This window comes from Rhizophagus irregularis, chromosome 2 (genome assembly GCF_026210795.1).
Source record: "Rhizophagus irregularis chromosome 2, complete sequence".
Taxonomy (NCBI): domain Eukaryota; kingdom Fungi; phylum Glomeromycota; class Glomeromycetes; order Glomerales; family Glomeraceae; genus Rhizophagus; species Rhizophagus irregularis.
The window spans coordinates 4,494,908-4,520,201 of record NC_089430.1 but is presented as its reverse complement, the minus strand read 5'-3'; the positions used below and the strand labels follow the sequence as shown (position 1 = coordinate 4,520,201).

The 25,294-nt window shown below is 27.2% G+C and overlaps 7 protein-coding genes across 7 annotated transcripts; 2 read left to right on the top strand and 5 right to left on the bottom strand.

Annotated features, from left to right (window-relative positions):
- Positions 1-2,666: 2,666 nt before the first annotated feature.
- On the bottom strand, positions 2,667-3,296 carry OCT59_012337 (uncharacterized protein; the record flags this gene model as incomplete). Its single annotated transcript, XM_066134381.1, has 1 exon — positions 2,667-3,296. The coding sequence occupies one exon, from the start codon at positions 3,294-3,296 to the stop codon at positions 2,667-2,669; it is 630 nt and encodes a 209-aa protein (XP_065989651.1).
- A 1,314-nt stretch (positions 3,297-4,610) lies between these two features.
- Positions 4,611-4,980, bottom strand: OCT59_012336 (uncharacterized protein; the record flags this gene model as incomplete). The annotated part of the gene is made up of 2 exons (XM_066134380.1): positions 4,611-4,826; positions 4,897-4,980. The coding sequence occupies 2 exons, from the start codon at positions 4,978-4,980 to the stop codon at positions 4,611-4,613; spliced, it is 300 nt and encodes a 99-aa protein (XP_065989650.1).
- A 1,648-nt stretch (positions 4,981-6,628) lies between these two features.
- On the bottom strand, positions 6,629-7,305 carry OCT59_012335 (uncharacterized protein; the record flags this gene model as incomplete). Its single annotated transcript, XM_066134379.1, has 3 exons — positions 6,629-6,773; positions 6,845-6,986; positions 7,071-7,305. The coding sequence occupies 3 exons, from the start codon at positions 7,303-7,305 to the stop codon at positions 6,629-6,631; spliced, it is 522 nt and encodes a 173-aa protein (XP_065989649.1).
- A 183-nt stretch (positions 7,306-7,488) lies between these two features.
- On the bottom strand, positions 7,489-7,833 carry OCT59_012334 (uncharacterized protein; the record flags this gene model as incomplete). Its single annotated transcript, XM_066134378.1, has 1 exon — positions 7,489-7,833. The coding sequence occupies one exon, from the start codon at positions 7,831-7,833 to the stop codon at positions 7,489-7,491; it is 345 nt and encodes a 114-aa protein (XP_065989648.1).
- Positions 7,834-11,106: 3,273 nt separating this feature from the next.
- OCT59_012333 (uncharacterized protein) lies at positions 11,107-11,409 on the top strand (the record flags this gene model as incomplete). The annotated part of the gene is made up of 1 exon (XM_025323989.2): positions 11,107-11,409. One exon carries the CDS (start codon positions 11,107-11,109, stop codon positions 11,407-11,409), a length of 303 nt encoding a protein of 100 aa, XP_025188599.2.
- A 5,969-nt stretch (positions 11,410-17,378) lies between these two features.
- OCT59_012332 (uncharacterized protein) lies at positions 17,379-18,164 on the bottom strand (the record flags this gene model as incomplete). Its single annotated transcript, XM_025323988.1, has 2 exons — positions 17,379-17,637; positions 17,692-18,164. 2 exons carry the CDS (start codon positions 18,162-18,164, stop codon positions 17,379-17,381), a joined length of 732 nt encoding a protein of 243 aa, XP_025188598.1.
- Positions 18,165-21,884: 3,720 nt separating this feature from the next.
- Positions 21,885-24,632, top strand: OCT59_012331 (uncharacterized protein; the record flags this gene model as incomplete). The annotated part of the gene is made up of 8 exons (XM_025312895.2): positions 21,885-22,564; positions 22,647-22,833; positions 22,914-23,068; positions 23,148-23,815; positions 23,912-23,943; positions 24,020-24,132; positions 24,218-24,281; positions 24,396-24,632. The coding sequence occupies 8 exons, from the start codon at positions 21,885-21,887 to the stop codon at positions 24,585-24,587; spliced, it is 2,091 nt and encodes a 696-aa protein (XP_025188597.2). The 3' UTR covers positions 24,588-24,632.
- Positions 24,633-25,294: the final 662 nt, after the last annotated feature.

Genomic DNA, 25,294 nt, shown 5'->3' with positions numbered 1-25,294 from the left:
CTTCTAAAGCACCAACTGATTTAAATTGTACAATTAAATAATAATTTTACTAGATTTTTATTTAAATACGTCAAATACGCCGAAACTTATACCAACTCCGGCGGCGAGTTTACGAATTATTTATCAATCATGGATAAAACTCTAATGGATTTATTGATCATTTTATATGATGTAATTGATGAGGAAAAATATGAAAGACTTCAACATAAGTTTTTATTAATTTTTTTTAATTTTTTTTTTTGCAACTTGATCATAAAAAAACAAAAAAAAAATTATTTTTTCTAATAGGATGGCTCGAACAATTTGTTATAGCTGCGGAAGATTTAATGAGAATTGTTATGCTTACTATTAATAATGAATGTAATAAAGAATTAGAAAAATTAGAAGATCAAAAGCAAGATTTATCATGTAAATTATATGCCGCTGTTATGTAAGTCTAGAGAATTTATTATGATTCCAACTTTCAATTTTTTACTTTCATTTTATTAATTATTTTTTTTTTTTTAAAAAAAAAATTTTTACTGCGTTCAATTTAATAGTACAATCGGAATTACTGCGTTTTTTATAGGTGGATATATGTATAATAAAAAGAGTTTCGGAAATAACAATTAAATTTAGTCACTTAAAAAATTTTTCTAAATAGAAATGGATCGGAAAAACAGCAATATATGCGTCAGGAGCAACGACGACAGCAGTTATGTATAATGCGTGTTCGACTAGATCAAAATTACAAAATTCTATAGGAAAACATGAGTATACTTGAACAATTACAATCAGCGTATAAAGAATTAAGAAATTGGAAAATCCTTGGTAAAAGATATATTCAAAAGGATATTGATGACATAAATAATAATAGGAATGACCTTGATCGATGAATTTGTTAGAATTAGAAGTCAATGTAAATGTCTTGGTGAAATTTTTAATTCATTAGATGATAAAAAATGAGGAAGCCGGTAAAGTTGTAAAAATACGAACTCAGAAGAAAGAAAAAAATTGTAGTTATACGTAAAAAGTCACAACACGAATTTTTTTTTTTTTCGGATAAGTATAAAGTACTATAATATAAGTAAATAATATATATCAGATTGTATGTTGTATAAATAATAAATATTTATTTTATATAAATTAACGCAAAGGCGTAAAATGATGATGATTGATAATGAAGCGTTATTAAAAATTAATTTTAAGAGAACATCATACATTCAAGATAATTTCATTAAAACGAAATTTTTCATGAGGTTTTAATTTTTAACAGTGAAATACTTAAGAACATGGCGTAGAATAGGAATGATAGGATAAATTATATTATATTCATATTCTCATTATATTCTCATTTGTTTTTTTTCCGTTTCGTTTCGGTAAAAACCTCTCGTCAAAAGAATAAGTTGGGCAACATGTTACGTATATCCATGATATCTGAATATATACTTTTCGACGTTAAATAGCCAAAGTATCTCTTAGTAATACAATATGACCGCTTTTGAACATTAATATGCCAAGTTTTCAAATTTTCCTTTAATAAATACATAAATAAGTTGATTGAACAAAAATTTAATTTTTGATTATACACGATTCTATAAATAAATTTCATTTTTCATTAAAACTTTCGTAAAATGATCTACTTTAGAATATACTAGGGTTGGATCAGTCCTAGCAAAGACTGGTCCTGCGTCGGTCTTGGGACCGGTCTTCACGGTCTTCGGTCCGAGATCTGAGGACCGGTCCGGACCGGGACTGATCTTATATTATTAATATCCAGTAAAAATGAGCCAAATTTTCGTGCTCATGTACTTCTAGGGCACGGTTTTTGCCAAAACCGATTATCAGTTCGGTTTTTAACATTTTCGCAACGTTTTTTATTAAAAAAATGTGCGAAAACCTTTTTTTTGTGAAATTATTAATAAAAAACGTTTTTGTAACGTTTCCTATTAATAAAATAATTAAAAAACGTGCAAAAACGTTTTTTTATTAAATTACTAATAAAAAACGCTGCAAAACGGTTACAGTATGATTTCTTGAATGCCTTTTTTCTGAATATATCTTTTCCCGAAGTCATTTGCCTGAATGCCAATTTTCCGAACTGAACATTTTCCTGAAATATACAATTTCCCGAATCCTTATTTCCCGAATCCCATTTCCTGAAGTCTAATTTCCCGAATCCTAAATCCCAAATATCCTTAATTCTAATATTCCGAATTCTAATATTCCGAATGGACAATTTCTTGAATTATATAATAAACTGTATATTTTCGTATGATTTATAAATAAACTATATATAATAAATTTAAAAAACAAAGAACTATTGATAACTATAAGTTTTATTATTTAAATATATAGTATTATAAGCAGATATAATGTTAACAATTGTAAAAATTTTTTAAAGTACTGGTTATAAATGAAATTTATTAGAGATTTATTAATATAATTCAACTTTTTGTAATATTAAACTAACTGTATGTTAGGCGACATAAAGTTAAAAAATTGGTTCTCATATCCCGGCCGGGTCACCAGAACGGGAATCTTAAATTTTTATTTTTTTTTCGTTAACCAATCAAATTGCGCTAAACTATATCACATGATAAACTAAAATTTGTACGTAACACTATCTGCTATGTAAATGCCTAGCATACAATAAAAAAAAAAATTTTTTTAAAAAAAAACCACAATTATGAACTACATTGAAGTCTTTTCTTTCCCTTTCTTTTGTCACCCTGTTTCCATTTTAGACGCTTCTTTGAAGTAACAGTATTACCACTACACTCACTGCAACGCGGATGTTCACCTTTTTCTGCTTTATCAATGTTTGAATTCCCACATTCAATACAAATGTCCGGGTAGATACCAGTTGAAAAGTATGGCTTCTCCACTTGTGATGTACAGGACCATGAGTCATTAACAAAGACTCTTGAAAACAGTTCCTGGATAGGATCTTCTGTATTATCAATTCCACCATCATCAATAATTGTATCATTATCAGCCTCTTCATCAATATCCGAGTCTGTATTTTCATTAGAATCTTCCTCTTGCATATTTTCTTGATCATCAACTCCATTATCATCCTCTATAACATCATGTATATCTGGTTGTTTTGGTGGTACAGCAATAGATAAATCGCATGTATTATGAAATGACATTCCGCAAGTATAGAAAATCGTATCCAAGAATTCTTGCAACAATATCCTATCCTTTTCAGATAATTTCTTTGCACTGAATAAAAGACGTGGCTTCTCACATTCAACACAATTTACAACTACACCAACGTTTTTTGCACGTGCAGCAGAAGGACAAAATGGCATAGTATGCTTTCCTTTTGTAATTTTTTTTTCACCCTTCGCTTTAGTCTTCACATTTTTAAGTGAGGGCCTGTAATTTTCAGTTGTTTGTTTACCATATAATTCCTCAAATGATTTACAGTCCCCTCTCGATATAACGAACCCTAGGTTCCAGCCGATCAGGGCTTCGTTATAAGCAACTTCGTTAACACTATAACGAATTCTTCGGTATAGGAATATCGGTTATACAGATCATGTGACTTGTTGATCTGATTACCGATAATTTAACATTTTTTTTAATCTTTTTTTTATAGGGGTGCTTTCTAAACTTCAAAATAGATGCCTAGAATGAGAAGTAAGTGGGAACTGGGGGGTTTTTTATATTAATTTCGTTTAAGAACATTTACTAATGTTCTTTTTTTATTTTTTTATTGTAGGGAACTTCCTGGACTTCGAAATGGACGCCTGAGACGAGAAGTAAGTGGGGAACTCAATTTTTTTTATTTAAGAACATTTACTAATGTTCTTTTTTTATTTTTTTATTATAGGGAACTTCCTGGACTTCGAAATGGACGCTTGAGACAAGAAGTAAGTGGGGAACTCGATTTTTTTTATTAATTTCGTTTAAGAACATTTACTAATGTTCTTTTTTATTTTTTTATTGTAGGGACTTCGAAATGGACGCTTGAGACAAGAAGTAAGTGGGACAACTCAATTTTTTCTTTTAATTTCGTTTAAGAACATTTACTAATGTTCTTTTTTTATTTTTTTATTATAGGGAATGCTTCCTGAAGTGTTCTATATAAAAATGTTTATTATAATTCCTTTTTTTTGTAGGAATGCTGGTTAACAATAACTGACTATATAATAAATAAATTATTAATGATATATTAATTTAACTAGGAGTGTCCTTACCCCTGTGATAAATATAAATTAATAACAATTCACATCGAATCCTAATACAACCGAATTAATGTAAATTAATGTAATTCTGCCTAAATATTAAATAAAATAGCCAGAATTATTAATCCTGATACGATCCTGATACAATCCTGATCCATAATTTAAATATAAAACACAGGGGTGATATTTAATGTCATAATGCATCAATATTTATTAATAATTACATTCAATTATAAACTATAGAAATTCTTCGTTATAACTGAAAAAAAATTTGTTATAAAAAAAATCCGTTATATCGAGAGGCATTTTTATATAAGAAATTCACACACTTTACTTCGTACTACATTATACGGTAAATAAATAGTAAACTTCGTTATATCAAGGTTTTTTTCATATTTAAAATCGGTACCACACTGTATGATCCGTTATATCGTGTTATTCGCTATATCGAGGTTCGCTGTAGAGAGGGGTGACTGTATAATGTAAATCTTCACCAGGTACTGGATCCGGAAGACAATGAAGTTGCACAAAATCTTCTGGTGGACAACGAGGAGGGTGGCAGATAGTACAATTTGGTTCACCACATTTCTTAATTGAAAAAAAGTAGTGGTGCATTGTACAACAATGGTCTAAAAATTCTTGCAAATGTGGCTTAAAGCAAAAGTATGTTAGACAGTTTTTTTCACAAATAATTTTAATTGTTATTAATATTTTTACTTACTCTTCGTTTTATATGTTCTGTAGTACGATCTTCATAAGTAACATTTTCATCAATAAGCCAAATTGCTTCCCAAAATCTCTCCATTTCTGTTTCTGTTGCCGCATCAAACGTTTTAAAAGGCTCATCTTTGAGAGATTGCCGGTTGAATACATCACGAACTAAATTAATTGGTGTTTGAAGGCTTGCAATAACATCTTCTTTTAAGGTAGGATTTTCTTCAGCAATTTTGCGGATATCATTCATTGTACCAACTTTACTCATTAATTCCTCAGATTGACCACTCATTTTAACTCGCATTAATCCAACACTTTGCAATCTTAAGTTTAACATTGACATAATATGTTCAACAGGATTTTTCCATGAATGTTGTGGTGGAGTTCGAACAGCAACAAAATAATCAAGGTCTAATGCAATAAAAAGGCAAATATAAGAAAGTTGAACACGAGCATATGTACAGCGATGGTCTGGTCCACCATCTGTATAAAGGCATAGCACAGGTTTATCAAAGAGCTCTTCTTTAAGAAATATATGGTAAAGTTCTGTTGCATGTCGGAGAGGTGATGAAGGCTGAAATATTGGATCTTTTAACCCAATATGTACTTTTCCCCTGTAAAAATTACCATTAATAGATTCGGGTATATCACATATCATAGCTACACTTGGTATGATTCCTGTTTTGGTGAAATCATGATCTGCTACTGCAAATGTAGTATCTTTACCAACAACTACACTTTTCCCTCTTTCTACAGCAGCAACAGGAAAGCCTGGTTCACCAACTTTGCAACGATGTTTATCATCTAAAAAAATAAGATTTGCAATATTGCGAAACTTCACAGCAAATTCTTTTTCATAACGAAAAAGTGCTGATGCATAATGAACATCTGGGTGGTAAGCTCGTAACTGGCGTGTTTGAATCATAAATTTTAAAGGTAAGCGACCAGTAAATTGTAAACTACTTAATCTTGCTGGATTCTTAGGCCAAAACTGCAATCGTAACCATTGAGCGCTAGGAATTAATGTTCCAGGTGGACACTCACGTTCAATTTGAGTTAAAAGGTCATTCACTGAAATTGCAGTTGCAAGTAGGGATGGCAACGGTCGGTTATGGTCGGTTATGGTCGGTTATAATCAGTTATAGAAATTTAAACAGTCGGTTATGGTCGGTTAAAAAATCGGTTAAACGGTCGGTTAAATGGTCGGTTATACCATTTTACTTAAATAATTAGTCAAATAGTCGGTTAAACGGTTAAAAATGGTCGGTCAAATGTTTAAATGGTCGGTCAAACGGTCAGTTAAATGTGGTTAAACGGTCGGTTAAACGGTTATGATTATAACCGTTGCCATCCCTAGTTGCAAGATGTACAATAGTATCATGCCTTCGCTCATTTGTAGCAGTAACAGCATCCGCTGCTTTTCCCGCAAGAAATTGGGCTGCAACTTCCCAAAAGATATCATATTTAGTAGGTTGTCCATCATTATTTTCTCGTAAATCAATAGCAACTTCTGAATCTCCAAGTTCTAAAGCAAGTTTAACACGCGCATCAACTTTTGCTTCATTTGCAGTCTCAGCTGCAGAAATATCCCCTGTTAGCATTTGATAAATTGTCCGAAGTGCTGATGGTTTGGCTTTTGGCAAGAGCAAGTCACAAGTGCGTAGATAATTCATCCTCATTGTTCGTGTATGATAATGAGGTGCATCAGCTTGTAATTCAGTTATTATTCGTGTATGTTCTTATAATATTATACTTTCATTAGCATCTTCATCAATTTTCCAAATTGATATCATATTAAAAGTGTTATTTCCTGAGTTAAATCGATATTCTCCAATAGTGAAAAAAAATGCACAAGATAAGCCCTGAATAAAACGCAATCTTTGTCTAAAATATAGTTTTTCATTAGAATTTTTATTATAAACAGGCCCAAATATATTATATTTTTGCATACTTACACAGGATCAATTGGCAAGTATTCTTCTATATCAATATGTTTCCATAGTGACGAATTGACAAGCACTTGTTCAAGATGATAATATTTGGATTTATCAAGAGGTGTAATCCAGGTATTTCGCTTGTGAATTTTAATTGTTGTAGCTTGATCAATGGATCATATAGGTGATTCTGATGCATGATTAATAGCAGTAATATTGCGATGCTGTTGTAAATACTTAGTATAACCTGAGATAGCAATGATAAAATCATCAAATGCATCATGGAGCCAATTAAAATTCGTCATTAACATCCATGATGATGTGCTATATGGAGCAAGGGCTTGGCAATGTAAGTTTAATTCATTAGCATCAAAGAGTTTTCGTGATTGCTTATATGATTCTGGATTTGCATGATCAAAAAACTCAAGAAAGAGGTCAGGTATATAATAACTACGCTCTTCAAATTTTTTGTGATTGCGCATATCTATATACCAAATAGTTTCAGTTAAGCTAATAATAAACTCCTTTCCTCGTGTGTCAGCATATGATTGAGTAGACCATCCTCCACCGTGATTTTGAATCCAATTAACAAGATCATTGCGCAGTGTTTGCTTACGATTTATCTTATTTGATTGTGAGAAAATTGGAAAATATAACTGGGATTTTCATGCATTTTGCATCAATATTGTGAAGCCGTTCAGTGGTGCTGTAGTGGAAATTGTTTCATCAGGTTTGAGTCGATAATGCATATGTATCCCCACACTTTCTGTAAGTTCTACAATATTACAGCTGGGGCTAACTTGGGTTGCAATAGCAGTTGGTGTCTCACTTAACTCAACGTGTTCTATTTCTTCAGAATTTGCTAAAGCTATATTACATTCAGGAGATAGTTCTTTATTAACAAGTTTTATGAAAAAATCTTTTACTGACATTTCATAAGGAATAGGATGGATATACCATCCGTAGAGTGTTTTCTTTCCTTTAGAGATACGAATATTCACAAAAGGCATGTTCATGAAAAAGTTTGTAAAAGATTGAAGTGTGTGTTCTTAACGCGTTAATTTTAAATACATGATGTGCAAATTTTATTAGTGGTGCAGTAAAAAAAGGAAAGCCGATTGTCAATTTTCTAATATAATAATAAATATACGTGAGAGACATATTGCTTTATAATGTTAAATTCAATTTAAAAATTTTCACAAAAAATTTCTTCGTCCTTATATAATATTTTATAAAATAATTTCCCACGCCAAGTCCATACCGATTAATAATATTTAACTATAAACTGTTAGTAACATGAAAAATAAACTTGTAATTAACTTGATATATAAATCTGTCTATGACTTTTTATTAAATTAACTATATTAATATAAATGTTTACATATGAAATCTTCCGTATTACATGATCGGATGAAAAAAAAAATTTTTTTCTAAAAAAAAATAAAAAGCCGTGCGGCCAGGTTAAATCAAAGCAAATTTTGATATGAGAACCAATTTTTTAACTTTATATTGCCATACTAAACATTTATTAATTTCGCATTATGAATAGAAAAATTACTAAATGAACAACTTTATCTATATAAAAACACAAAATTTTACACTAATTTATTACTTTTACATACTATGAATAATTATCTAGTATAGTTAAAATTTCCACACATCAATTTGTTGCAATAGAAAGCATTAAAAATATTCCTTTATTATATCAAGTGTTTTGACTACATCAACTCTGTTAGCTTTAGGTGCATGACTATCATCAGGAAGTTTTTAGGTGGGTCGGTCCATGTAATTCCACGTGGGTTTGCTCAGAAATACGTGGAATTCCACACATTCCCAATATCCTACATGGATCCACACCGAATTTCATGGACTTATGCCGAAAATACCACGTGTTTCATCACAGGGTATTCGGAAAATACTGGAACTATTTAGATTTCCACATATTTCCACAGTATTTAATGTGGATTTCCATGTGGATTTTAAACGGAAAAAATTCCTGATGATGTTCTTTAGTACTTATCAATATGTGTTCCTCACCCTCTAAGTCAGTTATGGCTCTTCCACTGCAGCTATACTTTTTTCTGAACTCACAAGACCAATAATATCTTTGGTTTATATTTTTCTTCTTTTGTATACAAATATCCATATACATTGATTTTGGATTACATTATTTATTTTAAGTATTTGTTTTAATACAAGTTAGTTTATTACATATTATTATATTTATATACATTATATATAATTTATTGATTAGTATACTAAACAAAATAAAGGTTGAGTTTATGAAATTAATAATTCTAATTTATGATGTAAAATTATATAAAATAATATTAAATTCAGTAAAATGTCTATTCAGAATATCAGGGTTCATGATATTGGAATTTGGGATAAAATAATTCAGGATAAAAGAATTTGGGAAATTGGATGTTTCATATAATTCCAGAAATTAAGATTCGGGCAATTGGCATTCGGTAAAATAGAGTTTCAGGAAATGATCAATTTCTGGAAATAGGCATTCAGAAAATTGGATTCAGGAAAGGTATATTCAGGAAAATGGTATTCAGAAAATGGTCTGACAAGGCTGCAAAACGTATAAAAATGTTTTCGCAACGTTGTTTGTTAAAATAATTAACAACGTTTGCGAAAAATGTTTTTTTTTATGAACTTATTAATAAAAAACGTTTTCACAACGTTTTCTATTAAAATAATTAAAAAACGTTGCGAAACATTTTTTATTTGTTAAATTACATATTAAAAAATGTTTCGCAACGTTCTTTAATGTTTTAGAGGTCTTAAAATCATGGGGACAAATTTCTTGAATTTAAATCGGTTCGGTCCCGGTCCAGTCCGGTCCAGGTTGAAAGACCGGTCTTTTTGGGACTGGACCGAACCGGACTGGACTGATCCAACCCTAGAATATACCATTTTAATTTTAGAACAAAAATTACTTTCTTTTTGATATTTCGACACAGTAATCGTACAACATTTGTTTTTGTTACACGAATACTGGAATTCAGAATCTGGATGCATAAATAAAGCTTTTCCATATTTAAATAATTTTCTTTCCGATATTTTGACTTATTCCGTTATCTTGCTATTATAAAGTCTATTATTTTTATTTTTTTTGAATAATTTATCAATCCATGGGTTGGACAAGAAATTGTGAGGAATGTAATCAAGAAAAGACTCATGGATGGTGTAAAGCATGTAATGCAAAACATTTTCAACAAAATTTTAAAAATTGGACTAGCAATTTATTCAAGACACTCAATTATCAGCAACTCATTGGTCGGAAGTATTAGAGTGGATACCTTACAATAAATTTTATGATATTGAATATATTGCAAAAGGCGGTTTTGGAAAAGTGTATAGAGCAAAATGGATTGATGGATATATTGATAAATGGGATAATGAAAATCAAAATTGGAAACGAAATAATTCAAATATGTTTGTAGCACTGAAAAGTTTAAATAATTCAGAAAATGTAACACTAGAATTTATCAATGAGGTATACTAAATTATTTATTATTTAATTTAGATGTAATTTTTACTAATGTGCTTTTAAAAAAAATGTATATTTAGATTAAATTACACTATAAAATGGGCTATGAAACATATGTTGTTATAGCTTATGGAATAACTCAAGATCCAGAAACAAAAAATTATATGATGGTTTTGGAATATGCGAAAGATGGAAGTTTACGAAATTACTTAAATATAAATTACAGTAGATTAAATTGGAATGATAAGATTGAATATTTATTAAATATTGCAAATTGACTTCAGACAATTCACAAAAACGAACTGACTCATAGAGATTTACATATTGTCAATGTATTAATGTCTGATATTGCTATTATAAGGCTGTTGCAACCTAATTGTTTGTTTAACGTCCAGGCCTTTTGAAAAAATTAAGGGGGGAGGGGGGCTTAAGTTAAACAAACTAAATAAATAAACATAGGAAAATTTGAAAATTTCAGAAGGGATTATTTATCATTATATGTTTATTAGCTTTTAAATTTTTTCAAAAATAGAGGGGGTATTTAATAATAAGTGTTTATTAGATCTCAAATTTTTAAAAAAATAGAGGGGGGTGGTGGACGTTAAACAAATAATCAAGTTGGAACGGCCTAACTGATATGGGGTTATGTAAACCTGCAGATTATAAAGAATCAGAAAGTGCAAAAAACAAAATATATGGTGTTTTACCTTATATTGCCCCTGAAATTTTAAGAGGACAAAATTATACTAAAATTTCTGATATTAATAGTTTTGGTATAATTATGTATGAAGTAATTTCTGGGTTACCTCCATATCATGATGTAAGCCATAATATAAATTTATCAATAAAAATTTGTCAAGGACTTAGGCCAAGGTTTAACATTAAAGTACCACAATTGATTGTACATTTAATTAAAAAATGCTTAGATGCAAATCCGTTAATTCGACCAACAGTAAATGAAATTAAAGAAATTTTAGATAAATGGAGATATTATGAAAATAAATCAGAAATAGGAGAACAAATTAAAGAAGCAGATGAAATTAATGATAGTTTACCAACTAGCATATACCTTCAACGAATTTAGGATTAACATATGAAACACATTCTGAAGCTGTTTATACAAGTAGATTACTTAATTTTGATAAACTTCCCGAACCAAAAAATTCTGATGATTATTATGATGAACGAAATGATAATATAATTAGTGAAAATTTTTCAGGTAAATAATAATTTGCGAATAACTAAATTAATTGTAAAAATACTAACGTATTTTACTTCATCAAGTAGAATCTCTACAAATTAATAATATTTCACAATTGAAAATTAGTGATGCAGATACTGAATTAGTCAATCCGATCAAATAATCAAATTTTCTTGTATTAATTCTTTAAAATTTGTATTGATTTGTAATATAGTAAATGAATTAAATTAATGCACAACAAATAACAATAGACTTTAATTATAATGAATGTTTTTCTTTTTGTACGTACAAGAACAATGCACTCGTAAATGCAACGCGAAAGTAATTCAAATTTATAATGTTATCGTTTATTTATTAAATTTTATGTGGAAATAAGTACTCCATAAAATTTTCCATTTTTCAAAAAGAAAAATAATAACTAACAGCACAAAAACCTAAGTTTTCGTGTCTCTTGGCTATCCCTATAAAAAATTTTTAAAAAAATTGATCACATATCGGAGTTTTTTTGGAAAAAAATGATCATTTATCGGAACTTTTCCCAAATTTTTTATAGGGTATATATGTAGAGTTCATATTTTGTGACGATTTTTTATATAATTTATAGATATAATTCAAAGAAAAACATTATTATAAATAAAAGAAGATTTATATTTTAGATTAAAAGTTTTAAAAATAAGGTAATTTAAGAATATATAAATATTTAATATAAACCAAATATACTACCCAATGAGTTTGTTTTATTATACAGAATACTTACAAATTATATTTCTCAACTTGAAAATCGATGATGCAGGTACGTATAGTGTAAATAAATTTATATAATTTTATTTTTTTCATGAAAAGAATTTTGTGAATAAGAAATGATAGTAAAATTATGTTATTTATTAAGATAGCAATCTTTATCATTAGGGTATTTTTCTTATCATATATTTGTGTGTTTAAATAATATTATTATATTTATTCATTTTATATATTGCATAATTAAATTATTTTGAATGATTTTAAATTAAACATGAATGATTTATTTCTTTATGAATAAAAATTTAATACAAATACATAGAGTTAACGTATTACAATTCGGAAAATAAGAATGAGAATATTAAGTCATAAAGAATAGTAATCATCAATCGTCAAATCCGGTCAAATAATCTATTATAATTACTAAATAAATTCATAATAATTGATAATATTTATTGACTTAAATAATTAATTTTCTTTCTTTTATAACAAAAAAAATAAGCATTGCGTAATTCAATTTAGAAGTATTACAAAAGAATCCTACTATAAAAAGTATTAATAAGAGAGGATACAAAAAAAAACATTTTTGTGATCCATTTATGCGACTTCATATTTTATAATGATTTTCATAATCTATTATACAGTATACTGTATCTATATTGTTTTATAATACTTAATATCTCCAAGGAATGTTATTGAAATCATCTTTTTTTATCAAAATATCAAATACTAACTTTGTGCCTTTCTTTCCTTCCTACTTTTTATTGTCAAACACTACCCATAAAATATATTCATTGCCACGCCGTCCACATGTACTTTTTTTACTTAAGGTACGATAACTTGAAGTTCTATCATAAAATAGTTTTTATTTAGTTCACCGCCAAACTCATTACTGAGTCTTAATTACAATTGATCTCATGTTGTACATTATGTTGTTAATAATTTGCGCTTATTAGAGTTCACATTATAACCTATTTGAGTCTAACTGAAAAGTCCTTTTGAATCTGCAATTCCTATTAATAAATATTTTCAATAAAAAACAGTATATTATTGTATTGTAAATGTTCATCAACAAAACAAATAAAAGCAAATTCATCCAGACTATCCATTAAATTATAAGTAAATGAAACAAGTGAATATCTTACAGTATAGAGAAAATAAATTTATAAGTCTGAATAGCCAAATCTAAAGTTTATATAATACAAACTGCCAACGTTCTATTTGTGAAGAAAAAAAAGTACATTATAATATATAATCAAGAAGAAAAAATTTTATTCTTTGCAAAAAAAGACATACGGTACTTTAATAAAAAAGAACATATAAAAATATTCCTGTTATAATTATTCAATTCTTAGAAAATTTATATGGCTGTGAATGATGTGAATAACTGAATTACATACCGATTTTTAAGAGTATATTTTCGTACATGTATATAAATAAATACAAAAAGCAGTTATTTGCTCATATCAATAAATTTAAATTAAACATTTTAAATCTAAATATACTAAACTTTGTAATATATTGATAAAATAATATATAAGTGAATTATAAAATAACAATATTAAAATATTATGTAATTTATTTATTTAGATGATAATAGAAATGCCACAAATTCGGTTTACAATTTTCTTTTTTTAAAGAATTTTCTCTTGGCGTAGAAGTCATATATTTATCGATAAATAAAATTATCCTTTTACTAAAAATAAATAAATAGAAATTTAATAAAATAACTTAGTTATTATTTTAATAAAACTTTAGTCATTAACTGGGTTACAACAAAGTTTTAAATACCCTCATGATTGCTATACTAGCAATATAATATTCTAAAACAACTTTGACCGACTCACCATATTGTCAGGCGAAATTTGACGATAGCAATCAAATTCCAAGAAAATTATTAAACTATAAAATACTAAAAACCAAAATTCTAGATACTTTGTATTTGATACAATATTTTTTTTTAGTTTTTGTCCTTACAATTAATACTTCCTTGCAGCTAATTTTGAATAATATTGAAAATTTATTAAATCAATATATCTTAAATAAAAAATCAATGAAGCGGTAGAAAAATACTAGTTGTTATTAAAATATTAAGATTTATTTTTTTTTTATTATATTTATTTAAGATATGAAAATATTAATTTCCTGGTTTAATTATACAGTGCAAATAGTCATAAGAGTAGATTTAGATTTTAAGGAAGATTTCATATCAACCAAAATTCAATTGTTACCAACTTTCTTTCTTAATCCTCAACAAACATGTTTTAAAGGTAATCAAAAATAAATTATTAATATAATATCCAAATCAAAGATTTATAAATTTTTCACTAACTGTATCAGTCTACCAAATATTAACGCCACGAATTTCAGTATCAGTCATAGGTCTTTTAGTTTCGTCACTAATTAGCCATCACGAGTTATCACAGCAATGGCCGATATCAACATATCATTTGGAAAAGATTTTTCTAGTGGTGTATTTTCATTTCTTGTCCAGTGATTCGAAATTTTGCGTTTTGAATTAACATCTGATTTATGGGACATAATGTCGTAAGAAAGGAGAAATAAATTGAAAAATGATAAAATATGAACATGTTAATAAGTTACATTAACTATTTTTACAGTCTCATCGACTGTTGCTTCTGGCGTTCTGCTTTTTCATCATCAATGAACTATTAAATATTCCGTCATTGTATAAGATTATTAATAATTTGAAATAATTTAATTAGTAAATTGATTAAACTATGCAGAGGAATCACATTTTTTTATTTACCTTTGTTAAGATATAATTTACCCCAATAACTTTTCGTTGAAAAGTTCATGATTAGCTATGATAAAACACGTAAGCAATGACATGAAAATCTTGATTTAATACTATTCCCTTTCCGAAACTCCTAAATCTTTGATATCCGTTAGTATATGAATCAGCAAACTTTCTTAACATATAAATATTTTGTTGAAGCTGTTAAAATCTTTTCATTATATTCAATTCTATTTATAAATATAGTAGTCAATTGGATTTCAATTATGTCACCATATGAATTCTTTCGAAATTTTTTTTTGAAATTTCCACGATGTCAAATTAATTGAGGCAAATTTTCAATGGGAAAGAGACCATTGACACGAGTAAAATATTTGTAATAATACTCTGCCACACAAATTACTAGTACGATACCAATCAAAATTATTGAATAATTTTGATAATCGAGAAATCATAATTAATAATTTATTATCTGTTATCATTATTGTCTTCTTTCAGTTGTGATACAGCCAGAACTTGAAAAATGATGACTGTATTTATTATTATCATAAGTTTCCATTCCTCATCATTGAGGAATAAATTACCGAATTTAACCGAGTTTTCGCTTAATTTATGTTACCGATTTTAGTGGACAAAATTAAGCGTTTATTGTGATCTACCGATCACGAGATATAGCTTTCATATTAAATGTGCATATGAAGTTATGCCTCTTGGTGGCTAATTTTTTTATATTTATAGCTAGAGGTCTGCAAAATTTGTTTCACGTATTATGTGGCGATTCATTATAAGTAATTGGTTTTAAAAAAATATTATGTTGCGATTCATGATAGGTAATTATTAAAAAAGAATGCCTCATTGTTATAGATAAAATTAATGATCAATCTTAAATTCAGAATCTCCTGTAAAAAGTAAAATTTAAAATTTATCAGATCATTCCATATAATAAATTAAAACCGGTAGCTAAAGATTATAAGGAAACACAATCATAGAGAAGCAGTTAATAAACATTGACAATCATCATAACATTTAATTCTTAGAAAGGAATGTTAAACCGACATAATAATAAATTAGAATATTTTATTATAAGTAGCGTTTGTATCAATTTGTGTGACACAGCGAACTTATATGTACATTACGTAAAGATTCAAAATATAGTGGTCTCCTGAAGAAAAAGTTAACTGATTGTCAAAGTTTAGTAATTTTACAATAAACACATGATTTTTAACTAATGTTTCGTCAAATTTATTCCAAATTGTAATAAAATTTATTCCTTCATTTTTATCATTAACATATCATTATGATCGACTGTCACACGTTTGTTATTTTTTATTGACAACCGATTCATTACCGAAATAATGTAAACATGCCGATCTCATCTGATCCGTTTGATCCGTTTTAGGAGCAAGCAGTATTATAGGGAATAAATGAACCCATTTAGTTTAACCATCGGATTTCGCTCAACAAAACGCCATGGATGATCTATTTTTTTTTCTGGACACGATCTTCCCGGATTAATAAAATTCCTTTTATTTAATTTTAGTTTACCAGAATCTATAATGGGTCCTGGAATAACTCTGGCATGTTCAAAAATGAATGAAAACAAAGGCTTATTATAGTCACGTTAATTATATTGTACTGCACAATGTAATATTTACTGATCATTCACATACAAATGAAATTTGTACGCCAATTTGAGTTTCAATTTACTTTGAAACAAAATAAAATTATGTTTTAAAGGGATTAGCAAAAAAATATTAATTAAGATATGTTAGTAATATAGTCACATGGTCGTTTGACGGCCAAAAATAGCTAAGCTATACCAAATACCTGATGGTTGACCGGAATTACGTTTCTTTAAATACGGTAAGTATGTAATTCTACACCGGTTTCTTCCGTTTTATAACATTGAAATTATGTTAATCTTATCCATAAATTCAATTCTCATGAGAAAATCATGATAACTATTTTTTACAAATTGTTTAATTAAAAGACTATTAATAATATGAACTATGAAAACAATGTTATTTAATGGTTTAGGTCTATTAGGATCATATGCTACGCAATTATTATTTTCTAACGTATTACAACTCAAAAAAAAGTTAAAGATCGTAAAATCTGTGTCATTTATTGTAAAAGTGATACGTCTAGTCTCTAAAATTTTTATATTATATGTAAAAAAAAAATAATAAGAAGTTTTGTATTAAATTATGTATGAAAAAATTGTCTAAAACTGGAGAGAATCATAATTAAATAAGTTTAAGATTTATAAATAACGTTAAAATAGGAAATAAAATAAATAAAATACAATTACAATGTTATGAATACTATTGATTATTCTCTGGTCTGATATTATTGGTTATTGTTGTTGTCGTCGGCTATTTCCGAAATTTCTGAAACATCTCTTTATTGTTTTCCATTTTATTATACCAATTACTCCCACAATGAACGAAAGGACACCAAAAACAATACCAATCTTATCCGAAGTACTAAGACCAGAATCAGTACCAATACCATTAGGGTTAGTATTATTACTAGGGACGGTAAAGTCACATACTTCTGATTTATAAAGCAAAGGAGCTTTTAGACGGCCATCATCGGTAATTTCTTTGCCAGTGCTAATATCATAAAGTCAACAACTTCCTGATCCAAATAAATCATCACAACTCAACCCTGTTTTTGAGTGCTGATTAGGGAGGGATTTACAATTATTCAATACGGTAGTCGAATTACAAGCATGAGCACAATTCACAGGTAGTCTGATACATTGTTTACGTTCATCACAGCAAGTACATGATTGACAAGAGTCTCCTAAGTTACTAGTTCGATTAACTATCCAGTTAAGTTCTCCATCTAAGTCAGGACCATGAATTGTGGAATTAGTTGAAACACAAATATGTTTGCTTATATTTTTTTCATTACCGCAAAATTCTCTAGCTAAAGTATTATTCCATTCTTTAATATCAGGCTGACTACCCCTTTCACAGGCACCTGCATTAATAATCGCGCGACACATAACCAAAATTGAAGGATAATAACAAGTGTCGTGATTAAAACAGCCAGCATCACCACAACACAATTTTTTATCTATAGAGAGATTACTTTGAAGTTTGTCCTTATAAATCTGCTCACATAAATTACTCATATTACTATTTACTTTTAAATCGACTTAGACTTTACTAATTTTATAAATATTTTAGATTAGTTGGCTGGGTTTCGTTTCGTTTTAATATTTTATAGAGGAAATGCGGGACGTAGTGTTCTGGTATTGGTTGGTATATTATATTATCACGTACAACTTAATAAAAATATAAGTAGGTAGGTAATAGCCAGTAGGTATATATTTATTAAAAATTCATGTATTTATTTATTTATTTATTTATTTATTTTTTTTGGCGAAAATTTGTCATATATATATATACTACTCATTTTTAAAAATATTTGCATGATAGAATATTCCATAATAAGATTCAAATTTTAGACATTTTAGAATATTAATTTCCAGATAAAATGAAAAAAAAATACAATAGTCTATAAAATTCTTAGTATATCATAATAAGAATCACATTTACTATATTCGCTCTAGTTTTAAAATGAAATAAAAGATAAATATTTGCAACGAATATCGAAACTTACTAAATAAATAGAATATATACAAATATCTGAATTTCCAATTATGGTAATTCAATCATTTAAGATAATCACTTGTTTACTGCAATGAATAGAAAGAAAAATGTTTTCGACCCATACCTAAGATTTAGCAACTCTAAAAGATTTTATTCAAAATTCGACTTCATAAAACGGCCAAATCATTTTAAGAAAAACTTATTTCAGGATATCCAAAAGAAAAGTAAAAATTCTTATTATAATACATACATTATTAGTTAACGTAATATAGTAAAGGATGTAGAGATTAAAAATTGAAGTTTATTTATATTTTGTTGTCTAATATATTATTTAAACCTATTAACAATTTTTATTTACAAGTCTATCGGAAGGCCTTATCGGACCATTTTCTGAATACAATTTTCCTGAATATACCTTTTCCTGAAGTTTATTACCTGAATGTGAATCTTCCAAAACATGTGGCAATAAAATGTATTTTTTAGTTTATTACATAATAGTTTATAAATCATGACATAAAAAGAAAAACATTATTACAAAACCACTAATCGGGATTTGGCTAATTTATCAAAATTAATTTGTACTTTGGGACTTTGAGAGAAAAATTTCTCGGTATAATTTAATTAGAGAATTCCGAAAAATCTTGTGAAATATTGCTTAACTTTATTTGACTAAGGTCATTGAAAAAAAATATAAGTAATAAAAAATCTATTCTTCAAAAAAAATTTTTTTTTTTTCTATTAAAATGTTTATTGAAAATTCATTGGAAAAAAAATTTTTCTTTATTAAAATGTCTATTGTCATGTCAATTCATAGAAGAACTATTATATTTACTTTTTTAATAAAAATAATTCATAGTATAATATTTTTTTTAGTAATTAACTAACAATTCTTCGTTTTCAATGGTTTACCGTATATGAGAAAATAAAATTGCAAATAATGGATTTGAATGAAAAATGAAGCCAATTAAATAAAGTTATCATTATACACACTTGTATCACTAATTATCGATTAAGAAATATCAATTTGTAAGGATTCTATCAAATAAAATTGAACTTATTAATAAGTGTTTTTTAAAATTAAAGAAAAACTGAATAGTTACACTTGTATAAATGGTATCAGGACATTTCGCCGAAAGTCATTTCACCGATTCCATTTCGCTGAATGGACGTTTCGCCGAAGCCATTTCGCCGAATGGATCTTTAAAGTGATCATATCATAGATGAAAGACACTTAAAATTTTTGTTTAAACGTTTATTTAAATTTTTATTTTTATTGCAAAAATAGGTGACGTGGCAAAAGAATGTAAAATAGAAACTAAAAAATGAAAATTTTAAAGTGCTCGATCAATAATCGAATTAACGTCTAAGTTTTATTATTACATTTATTATTTGTATATTCGAGTGTAAATCAGAATATCTATTAAGGTTCTTGATGTAATAAATAAATAAAAAAGAATCATTATTTTATTTTCATTGCGCGATTAATATTTTAATAAAAGTGATAATCTCTATCATTTCTATCATTTTCGGCGAAATGGCTTCGGTGAAATGGAATTCGGTGAAATGGCTTTCGGCGAAATGGTTTCGGCGAAACGTCCCTTCTGCGAAACGTCCCTTTGGCTAAAAAAATTACATATATAATATATTGAAGATAAAGTTTAAGTTAAAATTGTGTTTATATTTATTAATTTAAATAAAAATTTAATAATATTCTATTCCCATTTGCAACAATAACTGCTTCAATCCTGTGGAAATGATTTTTATAATATTCAGAAAAATATTTTTCTATGCATCCTTAATGTACTTTTCAAGTAGTTTTTTCATGAAATTTAATAGGACATAATAACATAATATTGCATAAGATTTATAAAGATTTATAGAATAGTATTATTTATGATTATGGGTTTTATACAAATGTAAATACTATCTAAGTCTTTGAAGTTTGTGTAGGGTTTGCATAGTTTAAAATTTAAAAATTGTGTTTTTTGGTATCTAGTGATTGGATTCTCATGATTCTAGATTCATTACATTCGTCTCATTGAAAGGATTCGAACGGTATTTGTGGGATCAATATTTAACATGTAATTACACTTTTAATTGTCTAGACATTTGAGTTTAGATATTCTCTATGATATCTTTTGTTGTAGTAATTGGATTTTCATAAATTTTTAGCTCATTAGATTCGTCTCATTAAGACAATTCAAATGGTGGTAAATTCAGCATGATCTGATTGATATTGATCGAATTATGGTATTTTAAATCTTTTAAATTTTTTGTTATGCAAATTGTAAAAATTTATGTAATAAATAGTTAAATATTTCCAAAAAATTCTGAAATGACACGGAGCAATTAAAGCATAAAAATTTGTTTATTGAATAATGTAATTATCAATACAAAATTATGTTTATTTTATATCGTGATAATCTGTATAGTTATTTTGGAAAAAAAAAGTGGTCAGATAATTTTGCCGACCTCTCACCTCTGTATATTATAAAAAAATATATATATTTTTTCAAAGATTGAAAATTCTGTCTTTGCGAAACCAATCTTTTAAAGAATTTTTCTATTTATATTATAGTAAAATTTGTTCTGCATGATAAGTTAAAATTGTAAAATCTTCAAAATTAATGTCGTGTTGCAATTGCGGTTATCTTATTTGCTTTTTTTTAACCATAAATTGTAGTTATTTTTACTATTATTGCTTTAATTACAATTTAAAAGATTTCTATATAAATCAATAATTCTCTGAACAACAGGTAAGGAAATATAATCAACCGAAGATTTTTATTCGTGAATTTGAAATATCTTTGCTAAACTAGTATTAAGCAAAAAATTTTTTTAGCTGCGTCCGACGACTGCGACGTACGGTTTCACAAATTGTAAATGATCGACCAATATAAATATGTTGTGTTATTTATACGAAGTTGATTTTTCATTCTATTGAGGCTTATGTTAAAATATTAAAAATTAGGCTATGTAACTATGAAAAAACAAGTTTATACAAATGTAAAAGCCATAAACTTCTAAAAATGTTTGTTTTTATAAACCTTTTTTTTTCTAGTCATCTAATGTACTAAAAAAAAATTAATGTCTATCAAACTACAAAAAAAAAATAATAATAATAATAATTTGAATTTCCGATAAATAAATTTTTTTTTTTATTCGGATAATCACAAAAAAAAAGAAAAATTAGATTCAAAAAAATGAGAGGTGAAAAGAAATTTCTTTTTAAAAGGAGAATGAAATTGTTTGTCGTCAGTAGTATAGTTTTACTCGGATTATCTGTAATCCTTTGGTTTTTCGCATCTACCGAAATTATGATCATTGATGTTCCTGTGGAAGAAACTAAGCAAGGTTCTTTAAAAGAATCTAAAATTCCTTTAAAAGATACGATTAACGATAGACCAAAAAAATTACCTAATAATCATGATTCAAATTCAACACCTTCGTTACCAAATGGTCAATCAAATTCAAATTTAAATCCACAACCTGAAATAAATTCACAAAATTCAAATTCAATCCCCTCAGAATCACCAGAAAAGATAGCAGAGTCAACTCCTTCAAATTCTCAGTTTGAAGAATCACAACCTGAAACGACAAAACCAATAAAAATAAAAAATTACAAGACATTCAATTTGGTTCTTCGCAATGAAACAAAATCACCTGATGGATTCATTCGTAATATATATACAATAAATAATCAATTTCCGGGTCCAGAAATAATTGTTGATAAAGGAGATACGGTTAGAATTAATATAACAAACTATATTGGTCGTTCTACAACAATTCATGTTCATGGAATGATTCATAAGGAAACGGTTTACATGGATGGAGTTCCTTATGTCACTCAATGTCCGATTCAAAATGGAAGCAGTTTTATTTATGAATTCGAAGCTACACATCCTGGAACCTATTGGTAGTAAGTAAAATGTGATAATGAGGCGCAGAGTTTTTAATTTCCTATAACAATGTTCCTGACTTTTATTTTTTATTTTTTTAAGCTATTCACATTATGAAACACAACGTGCGGATGGACTATATGGTTCATTGATCGTGAAAGATCCGGATGAATCTCGATATTATAATTATGATGACGAAAAAACAATTTTTCTATCAGACTGGTATCATGATGAATCTTCGATTCTATTAAAGAATTATCGATATAATAATAACACATCAATTTTCGAGGTAACATAATGAATTTTTTAATTATCTAATACCAAATTAAGTTTTATTTTTTAATTAAATCATATAAATTTTTATTTTAGCCAATTCCTAATAGTGGGTTAATAAATGGTAAAGGAATTTTTAATTGTATGGACGACCCAATAAAGAAAGAAAATTGTAACTTTGAATCATTAAGTGTTGAAGAATTTTATATTGAACCTAACAAAAAAAATCGTCTTCGAATAATAAATACGAGGTAATTTCTAATACGTTTATTTAAGAATATTAATATTCAACATTTTCATTTTAACCATTAAAATACTACTACTTTTTAGTGCCATGACATCATTTTTTCTTTCAATTGATGAACATATGCTTCAAGTAATAGAAGTTGATGGTGTACCTACAACCCCCTCAAGTAAATTCCATCGCTTACCAATTCACGTAGGACAACGATATTCAATAATCCCAATTCGTCTCCCTCAATACACATCAACTTTAAATTTTTATCTACGCGCTGAATTCGCAAAGAAATCATTTCGTTCCACATCACCTTATTCTACGTCAAATTTATTTCCGACAGAACTTAGAGCAATAATTCGATATAGTAAAAAAGAAAATGATAAATCATTACCTTCGACATTATCTTGGACGTTACAACAATCTTCTTTGATGTTTCCTTTAATTGATTTAAATCCTCTTGATTTAAAATCATACTCTCAAGAAATTTTACCAGAAAATACGACTTATTATGAATTTGATTTTATTATTGAAAAAATTAATGAACAAAAAACTTTGAATTTTAATCATAAAGGTTTTAATGATGATATCGAACTTTTTTATGGATCAATTAATAGTGTACATAGGGGCGTATCTATTTATAATCCAGACAAGAGAACAAATACTTTGAAATTATTATTGGAAGGAAAAATAAAATTTTTTCCATTTTATTTGAATATTTATGTATTCAAAAGAAAATTAACTATTGATTTATTATTGAAAAGTAAGTATTATACTAATGACGTCACAAACATTTCTAATATAAAAAATTGAATTTTTTAAATCAAAAAGGTTTCTTATTCTTACTTTACTTTTTTAGATAATGATGATCTCGATCAAGTTTTTTATTTGGTAAATTATTTTAAATTCTGATAAGTTATCGATTGATTATTGATTTATTACATTAATCTAATTATTTATTTTGTAGCATGGTCATAAATTTTGGGTATTAGGACAAGGGACAAATTCAACGCCCATACATTCAGATTTAAACTATTTCAATCCGATCAAAAGAGATACAGTGACTGTTCCATCATCAGGGTAAAATCAAAAATGATAATTTTTATTCGTTAGTTTGATTAATTATCAAATAAATAATATTAAATTTCTATATGAATATTATTAGATGGACGCTTATAAAATTTACTCTTGATAATCCTGGGATATGGACATTTAGTAATCCTATAGTGGTAAGAGACGTCATAATATTTTTATAATTTATCAAAAAAATTTTTTTTTTTTTCACTCTATTTTTATTAACATATAGTAATTAATTCGATAAAAATAATATATTTTTTTTTTAGTGGCATCAAAATATTGGTATGATAGGTCAAATAATCGAATTACCTAAAAAACTCAAAAACTTTTCGATCCCTCCAATAGAATGGTGTAAATTATGTAATGATAAAAGTGATAAAAATAATTTTAAAGTATGTCAAAGGAATGATGATAGTGGTTTAATGGATGCAATCAAAAATATTTGGAATAATAATTAATAAATAAATAAAAAAAAAGTTTCTTTTTTTTTTGATTTACATATTAATGATATTTGTTAGTAATGATGTTTCTATACAATATTTCGCATTTCTCATTTTGATTATTACTATTCAGAATCTAAAAAAAAGTATTAATTGATCTTTATTTTTTAAAATTAAAGGTAATAGTCCAATACTCCAATGTATAGGTATTCGTCATTTACATTTTTGTTGTATAATGCCACGTGCGAAGCAAAAATACAGTATCATTCTTGATTTATAGAATACACTTTTAGATTTTTCATCATATCGAATTAATTCACTACAACTTTGTTCGTATAATTCTTTATTTATAAAGAATAAATTTGCAGTAAATAAACACAACCTCATCATGTGATCATCTGACATGAAACGCTTTTTAAGGCATGAAATAAAAGAATTTATCTAACTCACTTTTTAAAAAAAAATGTATGATGTAAAAAATTAAATCATGATAGATCTATGAAAGATATCGATATGCGAACGTTGAGTGCCGTGAATAAGGTTTTTATTTAAAGACGTTACGATCGAAATTTTATTATTATAACACTTTACATTAAAATATGTAGGATAAGATACTTTGAAAGAGACTGCGTATTATAACACTAATAAATTATTATAGTATTATCATCTCAAATTAAGTTGTGAGACATACAATATTACTAAGTAATTTATTACACTCTACAATA